The sequence below is a fragment of the Haliaeetus albicilla genome, chromosome 10 (genome assembly GCF_947461875.1).
Source record: "Haliaeetus albicilla chromosome 10, bHalAlb1.1, whole genome shotgun sequence".
NCBI classification, from domain to species: domain Eukaryota; kingdom Metazoa; phylum Chordata; class Aves; order Accipitriformes; family Accipitridae; genus Haliaeetus; species Haliaeetus albicilla.
In genome coordinates, this window is record NC_091492.1 from 24,236,181 (window position 1) to 24,249,180 (window position 13,000).

Sequence of the window (13,000 nt, forward strand, 5' to 3'; positions counted from 1 at the left end):
GAGCAATCATGGCACAGCAATGTCACACCATGACATCAAAGTGGTGACATCATGGCACAGTGACACAACAGCACACTGACAGCACAGAGACAGAGTCCCATCATGTGGGGGAGTATGTCCCTGGGCAAGGGGGGTGGGGGGCTCAGGAGGGAACGGGGGATCCCTGGGAGCCCCCACCCCAGTAACCAGAGGGCCCCAGGCTACTGCAAGGTGGAAGGACAAGAGGGGTCAGGAGGAGCTGGGGGGGGGCCTGGGTGCCCCCACCACCATGCTTGAGGGTCCTGGGGGAGCTGGTGGGTGCTGCAGCAAGGTGTGTGGGGGGGGGTAGGGCAGATTTGGGGTCCTTGGGAGCCCCCTCCCAAGTGCTTGGGGGTCCCCGGGGTGCTAGAGGGTGCTACGAGGTTGGGAGGGAGAAGGGGAATAAAGTGTAAGACCTGGAAAAACAAATCACTATTTTTATTTATTTTCGCTTTTTAAATTCAGAGAGTTTTAAAAAAAAGTCTGACCCCGCCGGGCCGGGCCAGCCGCAGCGGGCAGGGAGGGGGGGGGCCGCGGCACCCCGGGCCCCCCAGGCCCCCAGCAGCTGCCTGGGGCCGACAGGGAGGGGCGAGAGGCGCTGCAGCCCCCCGGGGAGGGGACAGGCCCCCGGGGAGGCGAGGGGGGGGGGCGGCGTCGTGGGCACAGGCGGGGGTCCAGGAGACCGAGGCAGTGCTGAGGGGGGCAGCGGGGCCGGCGCCCGCCTGGCCAAGAGCGTGTGCACGAAGCGCGGGGCAGCTGGGGGGCAACGTCGGGGTTCGGGGGGGGGGGGGGGGGCGCAGTGACACAGGGCACCCCGGGGACACAGAGGGGGGCAAACGTGTGGGGGGGGGCACAAACCAAACGGGAGGGTCCTCATGTCACGCCGGGGAGGTGCTCGCTGCCGGGAGGGAGAGGGGGCTTAGGCGCGGGGGGGGGGGGGGGGGGGGGGGAAAGGGGGCGGGGGTGACCCCCGTCCCCCCGCCAGTCCCCGTCCCTGCCGTCCCCGTCAGTGGCTGTCGTTCTTGATGACAATCTCCACGCCGTGCTGGCGGAGCTGTGCCCGCAGGATCAGGTTCTTGTTCTTCAGATCCTCCACCTGGCACGGGGCAGGGGACACACACGGGGTGAAGGCGAGCATGGACTCCCCCACACTCCCACCTCTGCACCGTGCAGGGCCCTGCCTCCCCGGCTGCCTCACCTGCTGCCGCAAGACCTCGTTGTCCATCTGGAGCTGGTCAAGGCCCTGCAGCTCCTCGGAGAGGCGGTGGTTGCTCTGCCGCAGCTCCTGGATGTAGTCGCAGGCTTTGGAGAGGATCCCACCTTTGCTCTGGGCGAGGGGATGGGGCAGGGGGGTGAGTTGGGGGGCACCAACACCCCACCAAGCCTTTCCCTCACCCTGCAGCACCCCCAGGGAGAGGGTGAGGAGGGGTCCCCTACCTGCCCCGACTTGGTGTTCTCCATGGAGCAGTCAGGGATGATCTTGGAGAGCTGCACAATCCAGTTGTTGATCTTGTCCCTGCGCCGGCGCTCCACTGCCAGGAGGGAGAGGGAGGGCATCAGCACTGTCTTGAGACCCCCAGCGGGCACCAAGCCTTGCACCGGGTCCCCAGATCCCCAGCGGGGCATCCCCCCTGCTCCCTCCCCCCAAAACCAGCATGCTCCTGGCTGGGCTTGGGGGTCACTATCCCTAACTGCACTGAGCCCGGCAACCCCGGGAGAGGGGGCAGAAGCGGTGGGCAGGGACGGATCCTGCCCAGCCACCCCCCACCCTGGGCACCCAGTCCCTTGGGTGACTGGGAAAGCAGAGGTGAAGCACCCAAATGGCCCGAGCTCTGCCCGCACCAGACCCTCAGGGCAGGACAGGCACCCTGCCTGGTCCCGGGGCGGAGGGGGCTGGGGGCAAGGACGGGAGAGTCGATTTTTGGGTCAAACCAGCCCAACACCCACATTTCAGCATCTTTGAGAAGTTGTTTCTGAAGCCAAAGGAAGGAGGATCCCAGCTGGTGCTTCCACCCAGCCAGGTTGCCTGTGCTGAGCCGTGCCGGGCACGCGCCCCTGCCGCCGTCTCCTCCTGGCTGGAGGCCGGGCAGAGCTGGGGGCCGCCTGGGTGCCTTACCTGGGCATGCTCAGGCTTCCCAAGGTTTGAGCTTAATCTTCCGAGCTCTGGCTTCCCCTGCTGCTGCTAATTACAGCTCTCCCAAAAGAGGTTCTACCCTGAACTGACAAGAGCTTTCTCCTATGTTCTTAGAGCTTTTCCATCTAGGAGGTGGGAACAGACAGCATTAACCCAGGGACGGCTCTGCTCCCCACACTGCTGCATGCCACGGTCCCCACCATCCCTCACTGGTCCCCAACATCACTCACCCACAGTGGGATGACACCCCCCCAACCCTCCTGCCAGTACCTTCGTTGTGCTGCGCTCGGCGCTTCTCGTCCCGGGTGGCTCGTGGCGCCTCCGACTTCCTGGGGGAAAAGCGGTGGCATTGGTCCCGGCAATGCTGGTGGGGAGCTGGCTGCGGCCCAGCCACCCCAGGCTGGCACGGGGGATGCCTCGCTCCAGCTCCCAGCACAGGAAACCCAGCCCACTCCCAAAAGCGCTGGACCACTGGAGCATCCCCCCCACTTTGCTTGTGTCGGTCTCTGCGTTGGCACGGCTATGACACCCCCGTGCCTGGGGGGAGGTGGGGAGCAGTCCGGTACTCACGGGGAGTAGGGGTGGGCGCGGGGGGCGATGGACCTCTGCGCTCCACCCTGCAGCACCTCCTGGGGCGACATCATCACGAAGAATTGCCCTGAACAGCCCAAAATGAGAGAGGAGGTCAGGCGGGGAGCGCCCCAAAATGCGCCGGAGGGGACCACGACTGCCTGGGGGGGGCAAGGTCCTGAGGGACAGGGACATGACACCCCCCTGCAGTGGCCGTACCCGTGGGGGTGGGCTGCCCTAGGAGGGCCTCCGAGTTCTGCGTGGTGACGACAGCGGTGGCCGTAGTCCCTGCACCAGCAGAGGTGCTGGTGTCGGCCACGGCCGTGGTGGGGAAATAGGTGTAGTGAGTCTCGGTGGCTGTGGCCTCCGTCTCCACCGCATCCTCACTGGTGAAGGCACCCTGGATGACGGCCTAGAGGGGAGGGACAACAGCAGGTGCCACGGTGGGACAGGGCGCCAAGGATGGCCACTCTCCCACGTGGCACCAGCAGCTGGCACCAGCACCCACCTGTGTCATGGACTGGGTGGCAGGATAGCCGCTGATGGCACTGGTGCCTTCTGTCTGTCCGTCCAGCTGTCCGTCGGCCACTTGGATCACCCTGTACATCACCTGCTGAGAGAGCCACGGCTGCAGGGACGGGTGCGAGGCGGCAGCTCAGCCCGCCCATGGCCAACCCTGGCATCCAGACCTGCCCAACGCAGGATCAGGCCACGACGCTTCCCTCCGCGCTCCCCCTCCGGCTGCGACCGAGCCAGAGGGCCGAACCCCGCCCCGCTGCGACCCCAAAACCTTCCCTCCGCCGGCCCCTCGGTGTCCCCCGCCCAGAGCGGACCCAGCTGGGGGGTCTGCGTACCTGCGTCCCGCCGTTCTCTGTACGAAAGACATACTTGATGTTGGGGTCGGGGAAGGTGGCTGCAGACTGGATGCTGGCAATGGCGACGCTGGTGGGATCCTCACCTGTGGCCACTGCACCTTGAGGCAAGAAGTGGGGGGGAAGCCCATAACGGGGAAGGGGCCGGGGCGGGGGCTCCCCACGCTGCCGAGGGGAGCTCGGAACCATCCCCTCTCCCCCAGGGGCAAGGATGGGGTCGGATGTTAGCCCAGCACATGCCTCCAAGCACACGGTGCCTGATGCTGAGGTTAAACTAGACACGGCTGGGGGCCTGGGGCTTCCTTGCACAGCTCCCGGGGCAGCCTCGGCCCTAAGGCCCCCCATGGCCCGGAGGGGGGTCCCCACTCACCTTCCTGGATTTGAACTGTTCCCTCTTCCGTCTCGGCTGCTTTCTGCTGCCTGCAAGGGTGTGGGGAGGCGGGTGAGGGGTGGGAGGGGCTGGGGACCCCCACCATCCCAGAACTGGCACCACCCGGACATCATCTGGTCCCCCTGACAGACCCAGCCCAGTGTCAGCCAGACCAGCCTCCTCATCAACCCCCGTTATCCGCAGAAAGCTCCTATGCCAGAACGGGCCTTGGCACAGCCACTGTCCCCCACCCGGTGCCGGGGGGCGTGCAGTCCCAGCACTCACCCCTTCATCGCTCTGCTCCGTCAGGCATCAGCGGGGCAGTCGCAGATGAGCCTCCCGGCTTTCACAGCCCTGTGGGGAGCAGAGGCGGCAGCTGAGGGACGGGCCCCGGCCTTCTTCCTCCTCCTCCTCGCGACCTGCCGCTCTGCGCCAGAGCGGGAGCGACGCCAACCCCGGGAGGGGCATCTCCCCGGCGGTGGCAGGTCCCTGCTGTCACCGGTGCCCGGGGACAGTGCCAGGGCCACAGGACGGGGTTGAAGCCGCGGTGCAGACAGCAAAGCTGGGTCCCGGCTGTGCCGGCAGCACCGCAACAGCCAGGCCCTGCACAGGCCACCACGACCAGACACTGGCTGGGGCCTTGGGTGCCGTTTTCAGGCGTCCCCCGTTTCACTTTCGCATCCAGGGTGACAGGACTGTCCCCAAAGCCACCAGCTCCCCCGGATTTCGGTGCGGTGGGTGACGGTTTGGGTCCGGCTCATGCCGGAGCTTCCCCGGTGACCGGCCATACCGCCGTGACCCCGCTCCCACCCCAGTTCTTTGTCACCCAGTGGAGCCGGTCAGGGAGCCGGGAACGGCGGGGGGGATGGGACACGACCCCGAGGGAGGGCACCGGCACGGGCCCTGCTCGGCAACACCCCGGCCCCCGCCCCCACAAAACTGGCCGCCCCCCCGGGCGGGGCCGCTCCGGGGGGGGTTTAGCCCCATGTCCCGCCCCCGCCCCAGTCACGGCGCTGGGTCCCCCCCGCTTCGAACGGGTCCAGCCCCCCCCGCCCGGTGCTCCCCAGTCGGGCAGGGAAACTGGGGTGTCAGGTTTGGGGGGGGGGGCGGCAGCGGGGGGACACCCCCTGAAAGGTGACGGGGCCGGACCGGCAGCAGGGGGAGTGACAGGCCGGCGGGGGGGGAGCCAGCCGCGGCCCGGAGGGGGGATGACAGGCGCGGGGGGCCGCGCCCCTGGGGAGGGCGGCGGATCCCACGGGCCGGGGAAGGGGAGGGAAGGGGGGGGGGGGGGGCCCGCACCCCGTCGGCGGCAGCGGCGGCCGGGCCCGGGGGCCGCGGCCGGGCCCGCACCCACCGGCGGTCGCGGCCGGGCCCGGACCCGCGACCCGCAGGGCAGGGAAGGTGGGGGGGCGGCGGCCCGCCCCGTCCCCCGGCCCCGGCCCATCGCCCCCCGCCCGCCCCCGCCGTTACCTCGCCGCGCCGGGCCACCCTGCGCGCGCTCGGCCCCTTGTCTCGCCATGGAGCCCCGCACATGCGCACGGCGCCGCCGCGCCGCCATGACGGGTGCGGGCGGAAGGGAGCCCCGCCTCCGCCCCCGCCGCCATCTTGGGCAGGGGCGCCGCCAAGAGCAGCGCGCCGCCGCCGCCGCCATCTTGGCGCCGGGCACGGCCTCCCCGCCCCTCCCCGCCGGCGCCATCTCAGTGCGTGCCGGCCCCGACGGGCGCCATCTTAGACGGCGAAGCGCGGCGCTTCTGCCTGGCGCCATCTTGGGTGTGGGCGGCGCCATCTTGGAGGCGGGCATCGCCCCCCAGCCCTCACACCCCGCTCGCGAAAAGCGTCCCGGCCCGCCGGCGCCGCCGCCGAGCGGTGAGGGACCCCCTGCCCTGCTCCTCCCCCCCGGCCCAGCTCAGGGTGCGGCGCGGGGAGCCCCTGCACCACTGGGGGCCCTGAGGCCGCCCCAGGTGCCGCCATGTTGCGTCAACTGAGGCCACAGTGGTAGACAAAGCCCAGCGCCTTTATTGACCCTGCCGCCGCCCACGCAGGAGCACAAATGTCCGCCGGCCCCGGCCCCACGTCCCCAGAGCTCAGCGCTCGCCCGCCGCCCCCTCGGTGCCCACCATCCGCCGCGGTGGGGACAGCACTGACCCCTCGGCCTGTGCTGCTGGCCGGGTCAGACTCAGCCGGCTCCTCCCCGGTGCCTCGCCCTCCGGGGCTGCCACACAGCTGAGGGGCCGCAGCAGCCGCGGCCTCAGGGGGCCCTTCTGGAAGGGCAAGGCCTTGGGGGGGGCGGGCGTCAGCTCCTCCCCACCGTAGGTCTGGATCCTCCTGACCGGCACCTGGGCTGGCTGCTGCTCAGCGGCCATGGCCACTGCCGTGTCAAAGGACACGCTGCCGCCCTCCCGCCAGCCTGCTCTCCTCGCCCCCACCGCCACCCCACTGCCCCCAGGTTGCTGGGGAGACCCCTCCAGTGCCGTGGGACTGGGGAGTCGCCGGGGTGGTAGGGCAGCATCCCCCTCCATGGCCAGGGACGCACCATCGGCTGGGGGCATCCAGGGCTGCAGGGCCAGGGGGATCTTGGCAAACTGGGGCTTGGGGGGCACGACGGGGACTGACCGGGCCTGTTGCACCCTGACGGTGCGGGCAGCCAGGCGTACCGGGGCACTGCCGTCACGGCGCAGCACAGCCACGGGCTCAGGGCGCCCCAGCTCGCCGGTGGGCTCAGCCCGGCTCGGCTCTGGGGCTTCAGGGGGAGGGCTGCGCAGCTCTGGGGCCGAGGCAGAGAGCGAGGAAGAACTGGGGCTGCTCACAGGGGTAGCATCAGTGCCCTCCGCGCTGGCTGCAGAGGGCGGGAGAGCCTCAGGGGCAGACCCAGGGACCAGGGGCTCCACTGGCTCCTGGGGGGCCTCCTCTGGTGAGGCTGGAGGGGACCCTGGTGAAGGCTGGGCTTCGCCCTCCCCAGGCTCCTCTGGGGCAGGGGGATGGGAGCCAGCTCCATCCTCTTCAACTTCCCCATCCGATGTGTCGGGAACTGGCCCCGCTCCCGCATGGCCCCCGGCTCCTCCGGCCTCATCCCCCAGGCCAGCTTTGGTGCTGGAGACAGTTCTGCTGGGGCCAGAGCCACAGTCCGCAGCCCCCTCCCCTCCACCTCCCTCCCCTGCAGGCTGGCCGGTGCCTGGTGCAACCTCCTCTGCTGGTGCCCCAGCAGAGTCCCCAGGCTGCTCCCCCTCACCCAGAGCATCCTCCTCCATGGGGCACGGCCCTGCCAGCCCCGGTGTCAGAGACCTGTCCTGTGGCACAGTGCTGTCAGCGGCAGGTGGGGCCGGTGCCAGGGTCTCTGGGGCCGTACCCTCACCCGGCAGCTGGTCGAGGGGCTCCAGCGATGCCGCCAGCGGGCTGAGGTCGTCGTGGGCGCTGAGGAACATGTCTTCCGAGTCGGTGTCCCCAGTGTGGTCCTCGGCATCGGAGCCACTGGGAGCCATGAAGAACATCTCCTCGTCCATGCACTCCTCGATGGAGAGGTAGCTGGCGGGCTGCTCCATGGGGGGCTCCCCCGGCTGCAGACGGGGATGGGCAAGAGGGTGATGGCCACACTGGAGACCTCCCCAGCCCATCCCAGGCATGGAGCACTGCATGGCCCTGAGGCCCCACGCTGGGGCTGGAGGGGTGGATGCCACCCTGTCCTCTCCATCTCCACCTTCATCTCTCCATGCCCATCCCTGTCCCCTCCATCCCACCCCTGCCTTCTCCATCTCCATCCCTGTCCCCTCCATCCCCACCATGTCCCCTCCATGCCCATCCCTGCCCAGTCCCCTCCGTCCCCACCCTGACCAGGGACAGCAGAGGTGACCCTCTGCCTCCAGCCCTCCCACCCCAGACCCAAAGCATGGGGATGGTGATTTCAGCTTACGTTCATGAACCCGCTCTCTATCCCCTCCTCTATGGGCAGGAACCCCTCGCCGTCCCCAGGGCTGGTGTCTGGCAGCAGGGGCCATGCTGCTGGCTCCCCGTCCCCGCCGCCCTCCAGCCACGTCTCCTGGCTGTCCAGGAAGGCGAAGGAGTCCCGCAGCTCCAGGGAGAGCCGGGTCTCCTCCGTGTCCATCTTCCCCTCCCCTGTGGAGGGAGACGGGGGGGATTGAGCCTGTTGTCCCCCCCCGGCACCCTGGAGGTCCCGCACTGGCTGGTCCCAGTGCACGCCTCTTACCAGTGTGGTGCTCAGGCACCTCGGGGTCCCCGGCAGAGCATTGGGCAGGCAGCGGGGGGCTGGCGGGTGGCGCTCTGCCCGCGGCCGCCTGGGCCAGCGCCGGGCACGGCAGCCCCCGTGTCAGGCGGGAGAGGTTGGAGGTGATGTGGAAGGGGACGGTGACAGAGAAGGGGCCAGAGATGTGGACCCCTGCGCACTTCTCGGCACGGCTGCGGCTGGCCTTGGGCGAGCGGCCAGGGGCCACCAGTGAGGCCCGGCCAGCTTTGGGGGTGGTGGGCTCTGACTTGGTGCTGTTTTCGCCCTCTGACTCAGGGCCCCGTGGCTCTTCCTTCCCCTTCAGCTTCTCCTCCAGGCTCTCATCCAGCTCGGGGCAGCTCTCCGGCGCTGGCAGTGAGTGGCAGGTGTCAAAGCTCTCCCGACGCTGCGGCGGCTGCTTTGCTGACCTCTTCTTGCTCAGCCGAGAGTCATCTGTGCCCAGCGGGGGGAAGAGTCAGGGCCTGGAGGTGTACCCTGTCCCCAGACCTCCCCACACCTGGGGACTCGGCTGGGTGGCACTGTGGGAGCTGCCGAGCTGGGGGACCAGGGCAATGCACAGCAGCTTGTCCATCCCCATCCTGTCCTCTCCATCCCTATGCCATCTTGTCCATCCCCATCCCTGTCCCCTCCATCCCCACCCTGTCCCAATGATCCTGCCTCAAGGACAGGGATGGTTCCCACAGGAGCGACAAGGTGTATCCCTCTTACCATCGCTGGCACAGGGGACGGAGCTGAGCGAGTCCATGCTCTTGGCTGGCCGCAAGGTTATTTTACCACACTTGTCATCTGGGGGGGGAAGGAGAAGGGGAATGGCAGTGGGGTTGGGTTTGGGGATACATCGTCCCCTGAGCAATGGGGTCCCGCCCTCTGGACCCCAGGGTGGGGACGACCAGGGCTCCCCACCTTTCTCCTCCACCTTCACCAGCTTGCGCTTGGCTTCATGGCTGGAGCGGCCCAGGTTGAAGATGGACCTCCACTTCTTGGCCTTGATGGAGCCCTTCCTCCTGCAGGACCCCAGGCGTCAGGGGTGGCGGGCACGCTTGGGCACACTTGTGTGTGCACAAGCACACATGGTGCCTTTGGACACATGCAAGAGCTCATGCACGCCTGCAAGCACGCGTGCAGAGCATGTGCCCATGCTTGTGCATGTAAGAACACGTGTGCATGGGATCCCACCTGCAGGGCACAGGTGTGCTCACGGTACTGCTCGGGCCAGGGGAGGTCCCTGGGGGGGTCCCTGGGGAGGGGAGGGGGTGGCGGCAGGTCCTACCTGTGGTCGCTGAGCTCGATGATGGTGTGGTAGGGCCGAATTGGGGGGGGGCCGTCACCCTGGCTGAGCGTGGCTGGCACGTGGTATGGTGGGGGCTGCCCGTCCCCTGTCCCCCCCCCACCCAGCAGCAGGGACCGCCGGAGGGACTCGCCGCCTGCAGGCCACCAAGACAGGGCGTCAGGGTCCCGCCAGGGACACCCTCACCATCCCCCCCAGGCCAGGACGTACCATGGAGAGGGGCGTCCCCGAAGAGCTGCTCAACGTGGGTGAGAATGAACTCCACAACGATGGATTGGACACGCACCTCCATGAATGCTGCTGTGCCGTTGAACCCCGTTGCCTCAATGTCCTTCGACCTGCCGTGGGGACACAGTGCGGGGGCTTTTAGGCTCCCCCGGGGAAGGGGGATGTTTGTCACCCCACATCCCCTTGACCCCATCCCCGGTACTCACCGCAGCAGGTTGGGTGCCCAGACAATGGCCAGGTTCCTGGCGTGCATGTTGGTCTGGCTGCTGTAGGATGCCATGTGCAGGAGGTGCCTCATCAGGAACTCCAGGGTCCTGCGGACACCGGGGCACGTTAGGGACAGCAATCCCCACAGGGGACACCGTGTTTGGGGTCCCCCCTACCTATAGTGGGGCACCGGCAGCTCCTTCAGCACCTCCTTGATCTTCACCAGGCGAGCTTCTTCCATCTGGATAGCCACTGCATCCTGCCGGGGGACAGGGATGGGGTGACAAGTGCCACCTCCTGGGGTTGGGGATGGGTGGCAGCACCGGGGAGGGGAACACTCACAGCAAATTTGTCGTAGAGCTGGTAGGTGAGGAGAGGGTTGGGGAGCTCGCGGAAGTACGCCTTGCAGAGGGAGCTGACGCAGTGGATGTCCTGCAGGTAGACATCCTTCTGCAGGTCAGGGCAGCGGTCACTGTCGAACTCCTGCCTGTGAGTGAGGCGGCTGGCTCGGCAGGGGGGACGGGGACAGGGACGGCATGGTCCCCCTCCGCGGCCCCGTTCAGCTGCTGTGCCGTGGAGGTTTTTCACTAGGGTGGGTCAGGATGTGTCCCTGGGGTGTCCCCGCACCCATGGAGGTGGGGAGGGTGTCTCGGCTGGTCCCTGCCAGCGGGGCTTAAGGCCACACGAGGACTGTTATGGTCCCCGAGGACCAGACACAGCCCCGATGGGCTGCAAAAGGGGCGGGTTTGTCAGCCGGGGTGGTAGGGCGGCATCCCCCTCCATGGCCGGGGACGCACCATCGGCTGGGGGCATGCAGGGCTGCAGGGCCAGGGGGATCTTAGCAAACTGCTGGTCCTTCTGCTGCATGGCCAGGATGCTGGGGACAGGGGGATGGATGGGATGGGGGGTGCTGTGGATGCCAGGCATATGGGGACACTGGGGATGTGGGGAACACTGGGATTATGGGGGTGTTGGGGACACAGGGGGCATTGGGGATGTTGAGGATGCTGGGGACGCTGGCAAGGCTGGGGTTCTTGGGGACACAGGAAAAGGGGAGAAAAGAAACACTTGAGGAAGAACCGAAAGAGCAAAAGAGTGAAAAAACCAAACCAAGTATGGAAAAAATGAAAGAGAAAAAGAAAGAAAGAAAGAATAAACAAGAAAATAGAGAAGAAAAAGGAAGAAAAGGAACAAGTGAAAGAAGGGCTGAAGCAGTGACGGGCAGGATGGAGGCGAGCGCCGCAGGAAGGCAGGATGGGGAAGGAAGGGGGTGTGGGGTGCATGAGGGAGCAGCAGGGCCGGATCCGGCCAACACAGCACTGGAGTCAGCTCCTATGCTGGCTGCGGCCCGTCCACTCCTGTCCTGTTACCCGCCTGGCCGGTCCCATCCCTGTCCTCTCCCCATCTCCGTCTGCCTGCTCCCATCCCATCCCCTCCCCATCTTCCTCCTGTGTGGTCCCAGCCCTGTCCTATCCCACTGCTCTCCCGTCTGGTCCTTTCTCATCCACCCCCCTCTCTGTCCCACCTCCATCCCATCTGGTCTCATGTCCACCCCATCCCTGTCTCCATCCCATCTGGTCCTGTATCATCCCATCCCCGTTTCCACGCTTGCTGGTCCCATCTCCATCCCCTCCCCACCTCCCTCCCTTCCGGTCCCAGCCCTGTCTTCTTCCAGTCTCCACCTCCATCCTGTCTGCTCCCATCTCCATCCCATCCCCATCTTCCACCTGTCTCCCTCCTGTTTGATCCTGTCTGGTTTCCAGCTCCATCCCAGCTCCCTCTGCCTCTGATCTTCATCCAACCTGCTCCTGTCTCCATCTCCATCATCTCCATCTCCATCCCTTCTCCACCATCTCCATCCTGTCTCCATCCCAACTGCTCCATCTCCATCCAACGCGCTCCTGTCTCCATCTCCATCCCACCTCCATCATCTCCATCTCCATCCCACCTCCATCATCTCCATCCCCATCCCGTCTCCATCCCTCCTGCCCCACCCTGCTTACCGCAGCCGCTGGATGTTGGAGGAGACGCCCGAGAGGCGGTAGATGCCATCTACCACCCCGTGCTGCTCCACGAACTCAGTGCAGCTCCTCAGCACCTGGGGCACTGCGGGATGGGCACCCCGAGTCTGCTGTCACCCACCTCCCCTGGGTCCGCTATTGCCCACCTCCCCCTGGCTCCAGACCTGCTCCCTGCCAAGAGCCGGGGGTGACAGGGGGGACTGGGGCCACCCACCCCCTGGGGTACCCAGTGACAGTGTTCCCACAGGGCAGCCAGTCCCGTCACTGGCCACATTCAGGTGCTGGGGGCAGCGGAGCCCCCAGCAGACTGGGGCCACCACGTCCCCAGGGATGGGGCCACCCATCCCCGTCCCCTTGGGGCCGCAGTGGGACACTGAGATTGGAGCTGTGCCAAGGCACCAGGACCCCCCCAAATCTCGGAGAGGCTTTGCCAGGAGGCACCCCGGCTGTGACACTTGCTCAACTGCTGGTGATGCAACCGCGTGGCGTGAGTCACCCCCCGTCCCCTCCCCGTGGCGCTGCCGGGCACCCTCCCAGCTTCCGGCAGCTGCGGGGGCGACCCCTAAGGAGGGGGGCTCAGCAGGACCCCGTGGGTGGGGGGACGCGGGTGGTGGCGGCACTCGCCAGCGGGCGCTTACCGTCCTGCCCCGACTGCTGGAGATGCTCCAGGAGGTCGCAGCCAAAAACCCGCTCCTTGGTGCCGCCCTTGCGCCTCGCCTTCTGCCGGGCCTTCAGGGCCAGCGACATGGAGGCGGCGCAGACCCCCCGGCAGTGGGGTCAGATCCTGCCCATGGCCCGAGCGGGGCGCGGGTGCCCCAGAGCCCCGGCACGGCGGCAGCGACGAGGGCCGGGGCAGGCGGGCGGCGAGCGGAAGCGGCCCCCGGGGAGGAAGTGCGGTGGCCCCGGGGCCCTGACGCAGCCTCGAGGGCCCGGGGCGTCCCGTTGGCGGCAGCAGGAAGGCGGCGGCCGCCTTCGAGGCCGCTTCCTGCTCCTCGGCGCGTCGAAACCGCAGGGCAGGGCGCAGGCGGCACGCTTGCGCACGCTGGTGCGCTCTT

The 13,000-nt window shown here is 67.8% G+C and overlaps 2 protein-coding genes across 10 annotated transcripts; both read right to left on the reverse strand.

Moving 5' to 3' along the window:
• Positions 1-441: 441 nt before the first annotated feature.
• Positions 442-5,571, reverse strand: USF1 (upstream transcription factor 1). Of its 9 annotated transcripts, none has more exons than XM_069794081.1 (11): positions 5,435-5,571; positions 4,250-4,318; positions 3,965-4,014; positions 3,577-3,680; positions 3,231-3,332; positions 2,942-3,134; positions 2,723-2,810; positions 2,423-2,481; positions 1,456-1,550; positions 1,217-1,345; positions 442-1,114 (listed from the first exon to the last, which is right to left on the reverse strand). In XM_069794081.1, exons 2-11 carry the CDS (start codon positions 4,255-4,257, stop codon positions 1,025-1,027), a joined length of 918 nt encoding a protein of 305 aa, XP_069650182.1. In that variant the 5' UTR covers positions 4,258-4,318; positions 5,435-5,571; the 3' UTR covers positions 442-1,024. The 9 variants fall into 9 exon arrangements, with proteins under 9 accessions (XP_069650182.1, XP_069650181.1, XP_069650177.1 ...); XM_069794080.1 differs by having other exon boundaries at positions 3,231-3,335; XM_069794076.1 differs by having other exon boundaries at positions 3,231-3,350.
• Positions 5,572-5,968: 397 nt separating this feature from the next.
• ARHGAP30 (Rho GTPase activating protein 30) lies at positions 5,969-12,893 on the reverse strand. The gene is made up of 12 exons (XM_069794024.1): positions 12,584-12,893; positions 11,928-12,030; positions 10,267-10,411; positions 10,101-10,183; positions 9,924-10,031; positions 9,700-9,827; positions 9,472-9,625; positions 9,105-9,205; positions 8,910-8,987; positions 8,166-8,633; positions 7,872-8,074; positions 5,969-7,518 (listed from the first exon to the last, which is right to left on the reverse strand). Exons 1-12 carry the CDS (start codon positions 12,690-12,692, stop codon positions 6,049-6,051), a joined length of 3,150 nt encoding a protein of 1,049 aa, XP_069650125.1. The 5' UTR covers positions 12,693-12,893; the 3' UTR covers positions 5,969-6,048.
• Positions 12,894-13,000: the final 107 nt, after the last annotated feature.

Bases quoted from the DNA above. Each gene is read 5' to 3' on its own strand.
- USF1 (XM_069794073.1), bottom strand. The intron at 3,696-3,964 runs GTGAGTGGGGAC...TCTTGCCTCAAG, and splicing joins AACAGTTCAAATCCAGGAAG to GTGCAGTGGCCACAGGTGAG. The intron at 1,115-1,216 runs GTGAGGCAGCCG...GCCCCGTGCCAG, and splicing joins ACGAGGTCTTGCGGCAGCAG to GTGGAGGATCTGAAGAACAA.
- ARHGAP30 (XM_069794024.1), bottom strand. From the start codon at position 12,692: ATGTCGCTGGCCCTGAAGGCCCGGCAGAAGGCGAGGCGCAAGGGCGGC. The intron at 10,032-10,100 runs GTAGGGGGGACC...CGGTGTCCGCAG, and splicing joins CTGCCGGTGCCCCACTATAG to GACCCTGGAGTTCCTGATGA. The intron at 9,828-9,923 runs GTGAGTACCGGG...TCCCCACGGCAG, and splicing joins TGGGCACCCAACCTGCTGCG to GTCGAAGGACATTGAGGCAA.